This window comes from Calonectris borealis, chromosome 1, assembly GCF_964195595.1.
Source record: "Calonectris borealis chromosome 1, bCalBor7.hap1.2, whole genome shotgun sequence".
Lineage (NCBI taxonomy): Eukaryota > Metazoa > Chordata > Aves > Procellariiformes > Procellariidae > Calonectris > Calonectris borealis.
Genome location: NC_134312.1, coordinates 17,119,393 through 17,137,798, shown reverse-complemented (window position 1 = coordinate 17,137,798; position 18,406 = coordinate 17,119,393). Strand labels below are relative to the sequence as shown.

The following is an 18,406-nucleotide window of genomic DNA, read 5'->3' as shown; positions in this document are numbered from 1 at the left end:
CTCCACTACAACCCTTTTTTAAACAATGGAAATACAGATATTTGAACACTTTTTTCCTGACAAATTCTTTTCCTGTGCCAATCATTACTTTTCAGCAGAAGGTTAAAAATAGTACTGGTTTGGGTTGCAGCCTTGAACAATAAAGGTAGAAGCCTGGTTTTGTTCTCAATGAAGTCAGAATCATCAACTGACCAAAGCAGAAATGAAGTCAAGCTTCAAACTACATTTCTTTCTTACTTCAAAAGTATTTGCTCCACACCAAAAAAAAACCCATTAGGCAGTAGCAAGTAAGAGGAAGAACAGAAAAAAGCCAGTTTAATATTTTAGCTTGACATAGAAGTTAAAAATTAACACAATTCAACTTTTTTTTCAAGTAAGATGTCTTGTAGAAGAAAAAAAAAGCTTTTACAGAAAATTTCAAAATCATTCTCTGGAGATGTCTGTCTTTCTCCATTTACTCTAAATGAAACCTTGGGCAATCATGCTCCTAGCTTTGGTTCCTGCTTATAGTAGGATGAATCCAAACCAACATGCCTTTTTTTACAGCACTCCTTGGAATAGATTGCTGAACTATACATGAAGAATGAAGTTAAATGGGAAAACGTGAGAAAACAGAGTGAAATGGAAGCTATGAAATCAGCTACAGAAGTATCTGAAGGTTACTGAACTTCTGACTGACCTTTGCATCTAGTAAGATCTGTGCCAAGGTAACCCTGGGAGAAGAAGGAAACGTTGTCAAAGGAAGTTTCCATATATAAAAACAAGCAAAAAAATATTCTCTGGAAATACCCCTACTGTTAACATAAAATCAGGTAGGCTCTCACAAACATTCCTTTCACTTTCCTCATTGGAAACTCTTTTTTAAACTAATGTTACCAGTTCTGCAATAATGAATATTTTCCAATTTTCAGTAGTGGTTTCCAAGAATGCAAATGTCTTACTAATTTCAAAAGCAGATATAATTGTGGATTTTGTCCATTTTGCCGAGAGCTTAAACCTAAGTTTTCAATTTAAAATTTCTCATATCTATAATCCCAGTTGAGAATAGAACTGAAATTCATTTAGAGGAAAAGACGCTCTTCACAGATAATGTGCACTTTTGCTATTCAGATATTTGTATTGTCCAGATTTTTCTTAAATATAATCATTTTTCGCTATTGATTTGCTGCTTTATTTTTTGTACTACATTCTGCCCTGTATATTAGTATTAATACAGTAAATCAAGTAAAAATTGTGCATTGCAGCTGTGGAACAAAACGAGTATTAAAAAATGAGAGATTTAATATTGAGGAGAAGAAAGCAACAATACCACTGTAAAATATCCACTAGCATCACATTTTCAGAAAAGAAACATTCTGGCACTACCTTATCTCCCTAGTTTATGAAGCCAAATAAAAGAAGAGCTATGAACAAAAAAACTAAAAAAGATTACCGTAGGATAATTGCAGTGTCCTATTATGGTTGATGAGATGGGAGTCACACAATATAAAAGGGTTAAAAAACAGGTGTAAAGCTCCACCTTAAAACATATTCAGTCTCTTACTCTATTCCTACTTTCTGGAAAGCTGCTCACACCTGTCTGTCTGTTAGAATCCTAGTTTCCAAATTCAGCTTCTTCGTAGTCAGAAGCAGCTTTTTTTTTATCTTTGGAGGACTTACAGCAAGCAATGCTATCATTCTCACCTTTTCATTGCTGAGGCATTAGTAGACTTCTATTCCCCTCCACTCCCAGTGGCTCCCCAGTGCTTCCAAAGGTACATCCCAGGAGTGGGACCACCTCTCTAGTTTAAGAATCATTTATATAAAACCTTAAATGAGGATAAAAGAGCTAAGAATTTGTAGTATGACTAGCAATTTTCTGCTATTTATCAAGGCTGCAGATGTGGCAGGTACTTTAAATATAATGAAGATATAGACTAATAATCATCTCATGCAATATTTATTTTATTATAAGTGCAAGGTGCAAGTTTGACAGTAATACATACATGTGCATCTCAAACTGACATTTCAAAAAAAAGTCAGTCCTAATGAAAGCTATAGAAAAGACATACATTCCAGACTTTCTGATAAATACTTTGCAAATTTAGAATAATTTTAAAACTTCTGCTATCTTTCCTCTAAAACTCACCCCAGAAATTCAGGAAACCATACATGACACTGGTCTCCATCAGTGGTAAGATTCACTACCCTTAAAGGCTTTCGGAGAGGCTGTTTTATAAAGACCCTGATATCATACTAATTACAATAATCCCTCAAAAACTTCTTCAAAGTCATATCCAAATGGAGAAATGCAGATAAATATGTTGAAGTTGATCTAAAGCACTTGAACTGCTCAAACCAGAGATCTAAGGCTTCATGAAGCAACCAATTTTTTTTTTTTTTTTTTAGCAGAAAATACTTAACAGCATTGTCCTGTGCAAGGGGAAGGAATAAAGTGGGATAAACAAGAAATTCTTAAGTTTCAAAAGCCAACATATCATGTAACCACATCCCAAGATGGAGCTGAACAACCAGTTCTTCTCTTGTAATCTGGAAAACTGAGGGAGCAATGAGGAAGTTCAGAGCAGCACATTGATGAAGAGTAACATAACCTCACAAGGAAGGGTATGTTTTGGAAGGCTTTGCCATATGAGCTCTTCCAAGGGAAGATATATCCATACCCATAGTCAGTAATATTAACATTTAGACTCTACATGGTTCTATCTTGTATGAGATCTAATGGTTGCAAATTCAGTAGGTCTAAAAGTGGATCTTGTGAAAGTGGTATGATGCTGGTTTTGACACCTTTTTTAGCTAACAGGATAAAGTTACTGTATACAGACCAGCCTAAGAATGGCCTTTATCCAAGCAAACAGACACTGAGGAAAGTTATCCTGCAGTACTTCCAACTACAGAAAAGAATAGCACTTTTTATACTACACCCTTACCCCTTTCACTTTTACAGTAGGGCCAGATCTCTGTGCTCAACTAAAGGACATCAGGAACAAACAAACTAAATCAGCTAATAAAAAACCCTGCAGAATACTAAAACTAAATGTAGACTGTTTGGAGAGTACCCACAATCAAAGCTGCTTTGCCAAGTAATTTCTTGAGTGCAAATGTAGTATGAGCACTTCCAGCACCAACAGTTTCCCCCTTCTCTTTACCAAGGACAGTATTACTGTATTCCATGTTTTTGCACTGCTAACCTGTGACAGATAGGCCTGATTGGCAGCATAACTGGGCACTCACAACTTGAGACCAGACCTCTAAAGCACACCACCAATTTGAGTGCTTTAAATAAGCTATTTACCAGAAACAGGAAAGCAGTATGTTTTGAATTGATAAGCAAGGTTATGACACTTTAAAAAAATATTTCCATATACTTTGAATCTATAAAAAATACCACCAGTTTACTTCTCAGAAGTATTTTAAAGATAGATATTAAGATTTCTTCAGGTTTTCCCACCACTCTGTTTCCTTGTGTCTCTTACCCAGCATGGGTCATCCACCAGCCACAATCGCTTGGGTTGCCCACAGGCCACAGACCCTTCAGAGGTGTACTGCCTTTTGCATGGAGTGTCTCCTTTCAAGAATGCATCTCCAGCAGCATATCTTCAGAAGTGTGGCTCCAGTAGTATCTTCGGCAGCTGTGTCTCTAGCTCATACCTGCTGCTGCTGCTTTTCTTCTAAAATATGTTTGGGCAGGGGCACTGTGTGCTCCCCTGGCTGGCAGAATTGGCAGGCAATGGTTACTCACATGGCTTTCAGACTGACTGGAACCAGCTGTGACAGTCACAGGGTGGTTCATGGCTCCCTCCCACATAGGTCACATTGCAGTCCCCTGCTACTCAAACCCTACAATTTATGCCTAGTACAGTTCCCTATCTGATAAAAACTTGAAGCACTTGTCCCTAATAATATTTGAGCTTAAAAACTAGACACCTCGTCACTTTTGTTGAAAGGCGCCTTGATTCAATAAAGAGATCTCTGAACTCAATCTATCAGCGGCGATAGGTCACTGACCACTCTTCAAAATTGCTTAACCTGGACAACAGAGGTTTTATTAGCCAACTAAAAAACAATTAGTAATATGCAAGACACTCAATTCTACTTCTACATGATCTCCCTACATCAGAGGCATGGTATTACCCATGTCTCCTTTTTAAAAAAAAATGTTTTATAGATTAGGAATGTCAAAGGTACTCCTAACTTCATGCAGCTTTTCCCCAGGAAGTAGAAGCTTTTCCCATCAAAAGTCTATTGTGGAATCTCTCTCAAGAAACTTTTGTTTAAGAACAGACAAACATACTCTCACAAAAGTACTCAAATGTTTCACACTGTCACATGACTCAGTATTCAAGTATATCCTATCAGGACATGGTTACATGTCCAGATACTTGATAGAAGTGTATGCGTCTCAGGTTATTTCCAATGTCACTAAGCACAATACATGATATTCTAAGGAAGAAAAGCCCAGGCTTAAAAAAAGAAAACAAACTTAACGATAAAAAGGTACAGAGTTGTAGGGGAGACAACATGATCTAAGACACCATAATCTAAGGACTAGTTAACTAACACTACAGAAGTACTTTGATTAAACACTATCAGAAAAAAAGGAAATCTTCTGTGGTCTCAGTTCCTTGATAAAATTTTTATAAAGTGTCTGATACAGGAAGATAGTAATGGATTTTCAATCAAAAGTCCCATCATATATAAATTCATACGAGGCACGAGAGTTTTTTGGGATCCAGTCATGCATTAATAAAACTTAAGGGGAAAATGGGTGTCACTATATTACATATCTGAAAACATTAATTCATACCCCATCACAGTATTTTTGATCAGGAAAGGTCCTGTTTCCCAGAGATGAATTAACTTAATTTTATTTTTCAGCACTTGGCTCTAAGATTAGTGGACACTATGTACTATCAGCAACAAGTCCTTCTAGTTTATTTAGAAGGTGGCTTACTACCTTTGAAAGAGATCTAGAACAACAGATAATTAAAAAAAAAGAGAAAAATAAATACTTTTCTGCATTTATTAATTTTAGGAAAAACTAGGTTGACTGCTAAATAAGGGACCATGTAGCTCAGGAAAGCAATATTGAATACAGATTTTAAAATTCCAGTTCATACAACAGAAACTGTAACTTATTTAAATGTAACTTAATTACTTTAAATAATTGTCACAAAGACAATGTAAACCTAACTGACACTGAAGAAAATCATTCACCTAATTTTTAATCCATTGTTTACACATTTGGAATATATGATGAGAAGAAACAATAAAATGCTATATACTTACTTGGATCAGATTTAGAAAATGTATCTCTGTCCAAAAGATTTCTGTTAAAAAAAAAAAAAAGAGATAAAAATAATCTTATTTATAAAAAATGGTGAAAGATACAAATCAGATACCAATGCATATATGTTTTTAATAATTTTGATCGAGAGTGAGCTTAGTTTTCTGCCCTCCTAATATGTAAGATTTACTTGAAGTCAGTCAGCACTAACACTTGAGTCTTCTTATATTTCATTTTATTATACATTTTGGATTTGAGCAAACTGTGGCTCATATACTCATATATAGTGAGTATATGAAGTGAAAAATATATCATGAAGTGAAAAGCGACACATGACAAGCACACTAAATACATATAATGGACATCAGGAACAGAAATACCTTTAAATCATAAACTTCTGTTAGAGATTAACACACTAGTTGAACCCAAAAACTTTAGACTTTACTTAAAAGAATGGCTATATGATCTCAGAGCCAGCAGCAAATATCTGTAAGAATTTGTCATGGATGAGTAAGGTAAAGAGAACTAAAGCATACACAGGACATACAGCAAAATTAGTAATTTTCTAAATATCTACAAAATACCTAGGAAAAAGCAGTAAGAACCAATTTCTTTGTTACACAATGCAGTCCCAATATCGTAGCCACACTTCAACTGAGAATCATACACAGATGAGGAGACTCAAAATAACAGTAAGTCTAGAGAACCAGGACTGACCAGAAAACCATTCTCAAAATAGTTACAAACATTACATCATTTAAAAAAAAAAAAAAAAAAAATTTAATTATCCTGACAAACTAGAAAAATGGTCTGAAAACAGGATGCCATCCATTGAACCGGGACAAGAAAGATCTATTAAACTTAGGCAGGTAGTTTAAGTTAGGTATTAAACTTAATCAACAGCAAAAATGCAGCATAGCTGCATATAAGCTGGATATACAGCAGTTATGTTAAAAATGGTTCTAGACATCACAGTAGACCACAAGTCAGGAACCTTGTGCCGTTCAGAAAAAGGCATACTGTAATACATAACCAAAAATGCCACTTTAGAGTAATCGTCTGGTCTTCATAATACTAGTAAACACTCAATTCAAGCAATCATGTTTTGGGCACTCCAATTTCTTGCAATCTAAGGCAGTCATGGAGCCACCAGAGTCCAGTGGAAGCAGAAATAATCAGAAGTCTATAGAATACATCTATGATGAAAACACTGCTGCAAATTGAAGCTGATCTCCAAGTAGACAGAGCAAGTAGGAACAGGTTTAACCCTAAGCTGAATCTTCTGCACTGCAGGCACAGAAGTTGAACTTTATTCCATTGTTTTACCATCTTTCATTGTTAAAGGTGGCCAGACATGATGTGAAATCTCCACCATTGAAGGTCTTTAAGAACATGCTAGGTAGCTGTAAGTCCTAATAAGTTCTTTGATCCTACCCTGGAGGAAGGATTAAATAACCAGTTTACATCCCTTACAGCTTATTATTTTTAATAATTAGTACAGTCTCTTCAAAGGTCACCATTTATTACTCTCATTCAGATCTAAATCACATTATTTTTGTGCTACTGAACAGTGCTGAAAAGTGTATTAATATGTTGTTCAATACAGGTGTTCTAAGAGGTCCACTCAGACTTCAATAAGGAAAAGATACTGTATTCCCCATTTAGGTACTGCAAAGTCCACATTTCAGAACAATATGAACAAAAGATAGCTTTAAAAGAATGCTGGGCACATCTGTATTACTTTAGCCAAAGTAGGCAATAAGATTAAAATTAGTATTTGTGAATGAACCTGAAGTCTGCATGTGCTGCTACTTCAGAACTTCTCTAATCGGTTCAGAAGTGGGATTTTTATATATGCATTTAATTATACTCAGAGACACTGTATTCCGTCTTAACCAAAAATGTGCAAATATAAACTGAAATATTAACAAACCCAGGAAAATCAGCGATTCCAAATCTGTATTTGACAATGACCACTACGAACTGCTTTAAAAGACACTACAGTAAGTTCTGCAGTATCAGAATTACCAAAGTGAAAATTGCTTCCTATTCCTCTTTAATTATACATACCTAGATATGCCATTAATTCATGGTAACCAGAATTGGTTTTATTATCCCAAAATGAATTGCTATAAAAACCTAGAATTAGGGTTATATGAAAGAAATAGTACATTAGGTTTTGGGATAAGCCTCCCATGCTCACCATTAGGATTCCGAGCAATTTTAATTCCTCTGCATAAATACTATACAATGACCTTATAATTGCTATGTTAGTGTTTGTGACTGCAGATTAAGATTAAACCATTTTAATGACTCTTATACTGAGCTAAGGTGCTTTGAGTTTTTTTAAATATTTTGTACTCTTATTTTGCTCCTTTCTAAGTTTCGGTTTTCCTTCCTCTATTTTCCCATACACGTAAGAACATCAAGACTGGCCATACCAGGTTCTGTAAAGCTCAGTTTATCCCAATACTCTTATTCCAGCAGTGGCAAAAAGTAGTTACCATGGGAAAACCATAAGAACAAGGTAAGAATCTGTAATACTTCCCAAGAACGTTCCTGGTCACTAAGCATTTGCTGCTCAGGGACTTCTTGAATTAAGAACATTTCTACATAGACAGTATCCCTGAAAGGATTGCAAGGGTTGAGATACCAAAGTTTAACATTGTAATTCAGGTCAGTAAGTGTCATTAATTCACAGTTTTGAACTAATACAGCTTGTAATATCCTCAATTCGACCCTTCACACATTTTACCATAAATAAAAAATGTCTTCAGCAAAGTTTGCAGACACGTCCGATCTTCCAAACCATTAATAACCAACTAAAATAGTAACATAAGAACTTAACAAGCTGTTCAAGCAATGCAGACAGTTTCAGAAGGAACTTACAGACTAGTGCCAACAGAAAAAAAAAAAGTCTGATTTGTCCACTAAATCACCTAACAGCGCAAGAAGCTGCTCAATTTCATTTGTGCATTTTCATTTTAGGGGGAAAACAATCAAAATGCTCCTTTAAATATATTAAAACTGCATGGCACATAAGCATAGGACAATCTACAACCAAAAGAATTGCTAAAAGAAAAGGATGGATGTATTTCTGGAACTTGAAGTAGTCTTTATCCCCTTAATAGTCAATGGCACTTTCTGCACAGGCTGAGTGATACAGGGTGTATTTCTTTCCCTTTTTCCTGAAAAAAAGCATTCTCTTTGGTAGTATGCTATTTTGTCTCAGGAAACAATCCTAGGAAAGCTCACAAACTCAAAAACAAGAAATATCTGAAACTTCTGTTTCTTCCTCCTAATCAAAGTATCAAGAGAAACAGGCTCCTGTTTTGACTGAACATGGTGAACATATTTTTTCTATGCCCATTAAGCTTTTCAGATAAAGAATGCAAAAAGAAAAGAGAAGGAATTGCTATCAATTATGAGGAAGGAAAAAAAAAAAGGAGACATATGCTTTTACCTGGAGAAACACGCACATCAAATACCTACAGCAAAGAACTCTAGGAACATCTGTGCAGAAAGCATTATTCTACCACCACAGATCCTGAAGGAATTCATTTTGCACCTGCCCATTCGTGAATGGACCTTCCAAAATGGTTGCAATAGCACAGATGACTAAGGGAAAAAAACAAACAGGAGCCATGGCAATAACACCTACTTAGTCCAAACTGGAAAGCACAAGACAGATTAGAAATGCTGGGATAAAGATTTATTTTTCTGTATAATGAGAGCAATTTCCCCAGGGAAAAAAAAAAGTAATCAGCAAATAAGAAAAGTTAAAACATTTTTAGCTATGCCTTGCAGAATCACTTTGTTCACAGAGTTTCATGAACTCCATAAAGATTTGTCAAAATAACAGTTTCTGCCCAATGCTTTGCTTCAAGTATTGTTTTAGAATAGAACAGAATGTTTCAGTTGGAAAGGACCTACAATGACCTTCTAGTCCAACTGCCTGGCCACTTCAGGGCTGACCAAAAGTTAAAGCATGTTGTTAAGGGCATTGTCCAAACACTCTTAAACACTGACAGACTTGGGGCATTGACCGCCTCTCTAGGCAGCCTGTTCCAGTGTTTGACCACCCTCTCGATAAAGAAATGCCTCCTAATGTCAAGTCTTTTGTACTATGTTTAATGTAAAAACATCTCATATGTATAAATCAGATACTTCAAGATTCACTGATCTAGTTAGCAGCGGTAGCTAAACAGAAATCATTACAGTCTATGTTGCTTTGTACAATTTCATGTACTCTATGCATCATACGTACATTGGCAAAGACTGACCTACGTTAAAAAGTAACATTTACTCACCTTGTTCGCATATACTTTGCTTCAAATTTGACTTTATTTTAATGATCAATACCTGAACTTCCTGCTCTGTAGTTTTTTAGTTTTAAATTTAACTTTAGTTAAGCCCAACTGCTAAGTAGAAGTAAATCCAATTCCCCCTTCAGAAAAGATAGAATTCCGGCAATGAAGAAGAGATCACAGTAACTATAGAACTGAATAGTTTAAAATCGATTTCTCTAGTTTCAAAAAAAAAAACCAACAAAAAACAACACCAACCCAACTATGTTCATATGACTGGAAAAATACTTATTTATACATTCCTTTCAACACCTCTGAAATCCTTAATGATAAAAATGTGGTTTACTTCAGATGAATTTATCAGAATCTCTCCGGGTGCTAAGGTTTTACGTTTCTCTTCATCTTTAGATTACTCTTAAGCGCATGCAAAGATTCCTTGGTTGTGAAATAAAGCACTCAGCAGTTTGCAAACACAAAAGTTAGTTACCCGTGCAAAATTATTTTTAATTTTTAGAAAACATACATTTTCAATATATTATATTTTCATATAAGCATAAACTACTTTTCTCACAGTGCACTTGTATCACTCCATGGGAAGAGGAATTGTCCCTCGTTCATTAAACAGTTCATTAAACAAATGCATTTCTGTTTCCCTCACTTAATGCTGGGCCCATGTGCCTTTTTCAAGGAAGATCCTGAAAAAAAGAAGCATCTCCTCACTTTTTACTGTGCAGAATAGTATCCGTTCTACTACTAGCTGTAACATAAGTGTATTACATCCTAGTAGTCACTGTCCCTCAGCTTTAACTGATACTACTGGACTTGCAACGGTCAGTCCTAGGTAAGACGACGTATGATCCAAAGAGCCTACTCAAGCGAAGAGTCCACTTGACTTCTTGCAGAGTAATTTCACAAACAACTTTTCAGTTGTAGTGCTAGCTTAAGTAGTCACCCTTCCCTAACTATTTCCTCTCTCCTTCAGTATTCTGTCAGAACACAATAAAAAGCAAGCTATTAGCCTCCAGATCTCGAGATTCAAAATGCCCTGGACTAAAAGCAGATTAGACAATTCCTCAGAATTTTATCTTCTTGTCAAAATAACTGGTTCTCTTAGGAAAAGCTCACAGGTGAGAAAATGGTGGCTCTCCTGACTAAGAGGCAATTAGGATGACCTCTTCCTTTCTGTTCAGATTGTCTCTGCTCTTTGGGGGACTAGAAGGACTGGGAAGAAAGCAAACATATCTCTGATATGCAAGCTTAAGAAAACGATCCACAATACCTCTTCATAACCTTTGGAGAAGCAATTGACTCTTCTTGTTCACAGGAAGATGAAGAAATAATTTTCAGCCTCCTAGTAACTTTCATTGTCGATTTAAACATAAATTGGTTCAGCAGCCATTCTCTTAAGGGAAAAACAAAGAGAGAAGCAATGCGAAGGCTTAGACCAGCAGTGCTTCCATAAGTTTTATGACAACCCACAGAAAGTCTTCTCTGGCTACATGTACGCAAACAGTTTTAGGATGAAACCTCTGTTAAAACTGCTGACTACTCCTGGGGGTTAAAAAAACCCAAAGGAATTGCCAAGTCTATTTACTTAAACACAGCAATAGTTTTGCAGCAGTTCTGTGGAAACAGGCAGGAAGTTCTGGATTATGAAAAGATACTCTTGCAGATGAAGCAGACGTGAACGCAATCTTGGACTGTTCCAGTTTAAATAAAAGAAGTCCATTTAGGAATATCACAAACTGGTTGAACTCTGCTTTGATACCAACCCAATTATTATTTGAAACCAACAGAATGAACCATTTACATTTATGTTTCTAAGACTGGGCAGGTAAACAGTCTCTGGCTCTGAGCTACTAGTGACGTATCCTGGGGGGTGGCACTAAGGATTGCTGGTGGACAAAAGATCTACTCAATCTAGATTCAACTCAACGGTCCTTTCCAGCTACTTTCACGCAGCCCATCCAAATCTATGGATATGCTGTCATATTTTCGATCTGATTTCTTTAAGAATGTATAGTTAATACAGGTTTCATTAATGTATAACAACATATAAAACATACAGATTGGTTTTGCACATTTTTCTGAAACTCTTTAAAAGGTATACATCAAAGAAGTCATTTAGAAAGCAAACATATACCATCAATGTAATACTCCTCATCCTTTCTCAGCCATTCCAGGGGTGTTGGTGGGTGAGGCACTGCTTAGTAATGGGCAGAGAAAATGAGGAAATAATACTACTACAGAAAGTCTTCATAATAATACATTTAAAGTTGTTACACGCTTTCTAGTACCTAGCTCTTTTCCAGCTGTCAGGCTTTCGTTTATACCACCCTTCTGAGGCCTAAGATTGTTGGCTTCAGCTGTGGGAGGGTGTTACAGTGAGCCATCCGTCAGTGTCCCATGTCCTGTCTGGGGAGAAGCATGAAGTTTACAGTGGTGGCAGGAGTGGAGCAGGTGGTCTCAGAAGGAGTATGATGTTCATGGCTTCTTCCTCCCCACTCTGAGGACCCCCACCTGGGGCTATTTTTCCAACATGCTCTTACACCTTGCTCTTGCTTCATTGGTCTGCAACTCCATTTTACATCCACATTTACTGTATATAGTGTGTATTACATCTGCTTGAGGCTCTTTCAGCTCTTTTGGTTTTGCCCCGCTCCCAGCCTGCACTTCTTTACCAACCACTGCTGAGCTCTTCACAGCACTGGGGTCCCCAGTGGCATCCTGAGCCCCCTCTTTTCAGCCTCTGCTCCTGCTCCTCCACCCTGCATCCTCTGCCCCCACTTGCAAAGCCTCTGCTACCACGCCACACCGATGCTCCTCTGCACTACACTGTTGTTTGGGGGTCACAAATACATCATTATACACAGAATAACTACTTGCTACTACTATCTGTAGAAAGAAATATGGTTATACCACACAATTACACAAAGACAAGGCAAAGTGAAACTAACTAAGCAGTAGCCACCTGGTCATTAGAAAAAACGCTGGGTTTGGGTTTGCAGCTAAGCAAACCTGAACAAAGCTCCAAGGCAAAGACAAGTTTAGACAAAACCTGACAAGTCCTCAAACTTGCACAGTTAGTATGAAACCTGGGGCCTGTTCCTAGCAATCACAAGACTGAATTTACAGGGCAACAAATCTGCATTAAATTCTAGAAGTCACATGGCTGCATGCTTAAAGTTCAAACAATATAGACACATAGGAGAAAACCAAACCGTGTAGGCTATCAGGAATGCATCTCCACAACTATTTTGGTGGACACTGTCACCCACTTATATTTTTTCTCCCAAGACACTCGTTTTCCTCAGCTGAAGCCAGCTGGTTGTCTAGGCAGTTTCATTTCAAAGAAAAAATATGTAAGATCAACTTTCTGTTGTTGGTCACACATAACACTCCACAGACTTTTAATCCAACCCGGACACACAAACACAAATAAAGCAAGAAAATTAAAAGCAGACTTAGAATACAGAATTTTATATTCTGTATTTTGTACTATACAAAGTTACAAGCTCAAATAATTTGTTATGGATATCCCTTTTATCATTGCAGCTTTCTGTGACAGGGATTTCTAACAAATGATTAATATTTCAAAAAAAACAGGAGGTAAGTACATTGGCTGGAGAGAAGCAATCTTGCCAGAAATCAACGCCTAGGACAATCAAAGATATAATTAAACATACTTTTGGGTACCGCAACCACTAGAAAGTGGCTGGTTAAGACTTTCAGACTGCCAAGGAAAAGGAAAGGCAAAAATTCTGAAATAGTACATTTTGTTCCTCTGTGTGAGAAACTTGAAATTAAATTATCTTCATTACTGAGAATAGGAGTTGCTTAATTCCATTCAGCCCATTCATTAATATTAGACTTCTGCACAAATTGTGAAGCGGCATAGAACTGATCTAAACCAAGCATGGGCAACCAATTGCATTTCTGTTGAATTAACCATGATAAGGAGTTTATGCTGCCTTTACGCACATTATGCCTGGTGTGGGAATACAGCCAGTGCAGAGCCTATCCAGCATAAACTCAGAACAATGCGGACAGACTGCCTGATTGAGCATAAAGCCCAGCAGAGCAATACAATCATAACAAACTTTCTGAATTAGCAAAGTGACCCTGTACTGTGTCAATATTTTACAATGCTTTTACCATCTTTCAGATAACCATGTCATCTTTGATATACTACTAGAAGTCATAAAGTGATCAAACTACAGCTTCATCTTCCTATAGATATTAAAAAATTACTCTCAAGAAGATAATTCTGATTGATAACTCCTCATTCAGTAAGTAAACAAACATTAACATGAGGCATAATGAAACTCTTGGCCTTTCTTGTAAGATAAGGTTTCATAAAGGCTGTGGCTCAATCAGGAGACTGCAGGAAAAAAAACTGGGTCGGCCAACACAGTAACCATGAGGAACATAAATCACCGTTATACAGATCACAACAAAACGTGAAAAACTTGACAGCCTGTTGAACTACGTTGAACTTAGTATGTTCACACACAGCACAAACTTCAAGATATGTAGTAACCATCATCTACTTGTGATCTCAGCATTAAATACCCTAGTTCAGTCAACATCATAGTAACTGCACTGATAGTCGGGAAGATGGGAACAGAACATGAAGTTTTTCCAAGATTTAACTAGACTGGAATCAGTGAAGAACATCACCAGAGAGGGAGATACAGGATGACAGACACACGGCCTGAAGCTTACTTCAAGCTCACGTGGGACCACAAGTTTACACACACAGCTGGTAAGTGAAGATTCAAGTCTAGGCACAGGCCTATAATCCGTATGCAGTGCAATTACCCCTTTAGAGGAAGAGGAACCTTTGGGCTGGAAAACAGTAGTGGAGTAACAGACAAAGAGCAGCCTATATTCTCTCTTCCACATCGACTGGAGGGCCAAGGTCGTGATCCTTCACCACATGATAATCGTGCAAAATTATGCCAGGCTCCAACAAATGAAGATCACATAGCAGGTGACAGTGAAATTTTCATCAGACCATGGATGCCCTTCAGGGCATGTGATGAAGAGAGCTACAGGGCGCAGAGGGAGATGGCTACTAGAACAATTGAGCCAGACAATAGTGGACTGTTACCAACACCAGAGGATCCTCTAGGATGACACATTTAAGTTGTTCTGCCACATTAGATCTGGCTCTTGAGCCAAAGAATGCAGATTCCTGATAAAAAAAACTCAGAGGTTTGGAAATCTACATCTTACAAGAGTCAGAAAAGAATCGTGAACTTTTTGTTTGATAGGCACCGAATAGGAATAACTAGAAAGAATTAAATTAATTTCCTGCTTTTCTAGCATTTGTAAAACTACAGCCAATGCTGGCATTCAATAAGCCATGGGAATCATATGAAAAGTTTTTAGTCATAAAGAAACCCAAGAAAGAGCATCACTTGATATCCAAAACACTTCTGGATTTTATAATTTTCAAAGACAATTTCTCATCCTATGAGATACACTTCTCCTAAAGACTACCTGATGTGCCCCTGAAACTAAAACAGGCTGGCTTGCAGAAAAAGATGCAATGCCATCTCCATAGTACTGGAACCTGGCTAATTTGGTAACACTGACAGTATGGGCATGCAGGGCAAATTAACTTGGGAAGTGCTGACAGACAAAGCATACTGAATTAAAAGCTAAGTGAATAGAAGCTGTATCCTTACTGAGTAAGAAGAAAGAAAAAAAAAAAGGAGATGAAATAATATTGTCTAGACTCACAAATTTATTTTGTGGCACAAACAGCTGGCACTGTTCACTGATCACCAAGTTACACCACTTGTACAAACTGGAAGAAATTCCCATATTTCCTATACTGAAAACAAGCAAAAAAAAAGAGGAAAAAAAAAATCTAGGAAGAAAGAATAGTTATCATCTGAGAATTGTTGATGTAAACTAGCGACCAAATTGGTTCTACAACTCTTCAGGTATCAAGGAAAAACTATTGTCATGACTCAAACTATTTTAAAAGCATTTCTCTCCAGGCATTAAGGAATACACAACTGCTAATTATTAAAGAATTTTCAGCATTCTCTGAACTCTGCAGTTTGCTATTGCTGTATTTCACTATTTCATTTGATGCTATATTTCGAGAGTTTTAGCCAATTAATGTTTACAGATTAATCCCAAACATGTTAATTATTAATCTCTGCCCCAATGTCATTCCTTTTACACTCCATTTTGAAGCATGATTTTGTAATCAAAAGCTGTCATTCCAGCACATAAAGAAGAAAGGAATCACCATGGAAATTCCCAGCCTTCTGCACTTGACATCGAGACATATCAGGACAGGAGACCATTTTTTTAAGCAAGGAAAAAAAAAGCAGTTTTAACAAAACAGCCATGGTTTTTGAAGATACCTACAGAGAAATTAACATTGTAAACTATATACTGAAATTAGTTACAAGTAAGGTCAGAATTGATTGTACATTTCTTCGTAACTACCTAATGTATTCCCAAATCACTATAAGACTAGAGGTTTGAAGAAAACATTGCAGGTATATATAAACAATACCTGGAATGAAAGAAACTCCCATTATAAGTGAACTAAGTCAAATTCGGCGTAAATGTTCTGACATATGTAATTGTGACAGGTTATTTGATGAGCCTAAAAGTAATACTAAAGGTCCTGGATTGCTTTTACACATAGCAGTACGTCCTTCATGGGACGGGGGTTTTCTGTGATTGTTGCCAGTGAACTTTGCACAGACAGACAGTAAGTGTGTTCATATGCCAGTCTAGTGACGGTTCCAGTATTCCAAATTAAATCTTACTGTATTTCTTGCCATCTCAGCCTTCTTTTGAAAGGCACTCTTGAAAAAACATCAAATCATACTTTACTTACTAAGGGAAGAGAGGGAGTGATCTGACAATTTAAGTTTAGAGCACTGCTGTTCTGTCCTCGGAGAGGTAGTGTTAACAGCAGCAACTCCCGGGCAGCTACGTTAGAAAATGGAGCAACGACTGTAGCACAAACTTTGTCTCATTTCCCATCAGGAAACAACACTAACAGTTCAAATTATCCGCCAGAAGCTGCCAACTCCTGGTGAAAGGAATCACTGCTCTGCAACTACTAGGGAATACTTAAGGAAGTTGCGAAACGTGAATGAAGATATGAATATAAAAGCCCACAAATAAAAATATTTTTAGACCTCTAATAGGAAATCCTCTGTGGTTCAAGGGAGAAAGCAGGATTTTTGAAATACCGAGAAACAAACCACAGCCAAATAAATGTCGAGGAACAAAGCTGCATACACTAGGTTTTGTGTTACGGGTTGGCATTTTTTTTAATTTCTCGGCAGCAGCGTTACAATAAAACGTGACGAGGTAACACGCCCGGTTTCGTAACAGTTTTGCAAGAAAGTCTTAAACAATCTATGAAAGGATTATTATGAAAGGATGGGAGTGCTCTCCGTTCCCAGCCGCGGCACTTGGGACAGCTCCAGAAGTTAAATACCCGCTGGAGAAGGCGCTCCGCGCGCACAGCCACGCGACTCCCGCTCCCCTCCGGCTTCCCCCGTGCCGGGAGAGGCACAGGGAGGATTTGGGGCGGCGGCAGCAGCTGCCCGTTTCGGCAAGGCCGACAGCTGCCCGCAGCCGCTGCGAGAGCCGGCGCTTCTCCCCGGGGTCCGCCGGCAGCACCCCTGCCGCGGGCACGCCTGCTGGGCGGCAAGCGGGCTGCGGCGGGCTGGCAGCCCAGCTCCGGCTGCTCCCGGGCTCTGCCCGCGGCTGAGGATGTGCAACTTCCCCGCGCTAGCCACCCTCCCCGAGGACAGGAGAGAAAGCGCCTCGCACAGCGCCGGGCATGTGGAGGGCAACCCCGCGCCCGGCCGCTGCCCCTTCTCCTCCCCGCTCCGCTGGCAAGCCCTGGCGAGGGGCCCCCTGCCGCGGCACACCGCGGGGACCAGCCCGCTCGCTTGTTTGCCCCCTCCGCCGCCCCGGGGCGAGCGGGCAGGGCGGCCCTGAGCCACCGCCGTACCTGCAGGAAACGGAGAGCTCCACCTTGGTGGCCGGGATGCTGGAGCTGAGCACGTTAAAATCCCCCACGGACGCCATGTTCGGAAGCCCACCACTTCTGCCCGGCTTCTGCTGCCCCGCCGGCTTCTCCAGCCCGAACATGGGGCAGCGCAGGGAGGCAGGGAGGGAGGCCGGCGGAGAGGGAGGGGAAGAGGCGGCGCCAAGCGGCCCTCCTCAGCGCGACGCCGCCGGCCGCCGCCCGTGGCGCGGAGCACCGGCCCGCGCCGCCGCCCGCGGGCTGCCACTGCCGGCTGAGGCGGCGAGGCGGGAGCGGGTCGGTGACGTCACCGCGAGCGGGAGCCGCGCGTGACTGCCCCAGACCGGGGCGCGCGGGGTGCCCGACGGCCGGTGCCGGGGGCGGGCGGCCGTCCCACGGCGGAGCGGCAGCGGCCGCGGGCGGGCTCCTGACCGCCCGAAGGGACGCAGCGCCCCCGCCGCCGACCTGCCCCGCTCGCGCGCCGGAGCCCCCGGGGGGGGGAACGGCACTGGGGCCAGCGCGAGCCCAGAGGGCGTGGGGCGGGGGAGGGCCCGGTGGAAGCTAGCCCGGGGGGCGGTCCCGAGCGGGTTCGCTCCTGCGCCTCCCCGGTCGCTTCCTCCTCGGCCGCTGCGCGGAAACTCCCGCCCCGTCCCGCAGGCTAGCCAGGGAACCCCCTCCCTCCTCCTTTGCGAGTGAGCGAGCCCCGAGCAACCGAGCGACCCCCGGCTTCGGCGGGAGTCAGCGGCTGGGCAGAGCGCGGGCGGGCCGCGCGCCGGCCGGTAGCGTCCCTGACTT

General features: G+C 39.9%; 1 protein-coding gene across 1 annotated transcript in view; it reads right to left on the bottom strand.

The window, feature by feature from the left end:
- The window catches only part of CPNE8 (copine 8), a 113,212-nt gene extending 95,320 nt beyond the window's left edge, over window positions 1-17,892 (bottom strand). The window contains exons 1-2 of the mRNA XM_075145844.1: window positions 17,597-17,892; window positions 5,287-5,327 (exon numbers count right to left, since the gene is read on the bottom strand). Coding sequence (XP_075001945.1) covers window positions 5,287-5,327; window positions 17,597-17,736 — 181 coding nt within the window. The 5' untranslated portion in view covers window positions 17,737-17,892. The remainder of the gene's footprint in view (window positions 1-5,286; window positions 5,328-17,596) is intronic.
- Window positions 17,893-18,406: the final 514 nt, after the last annotated feature.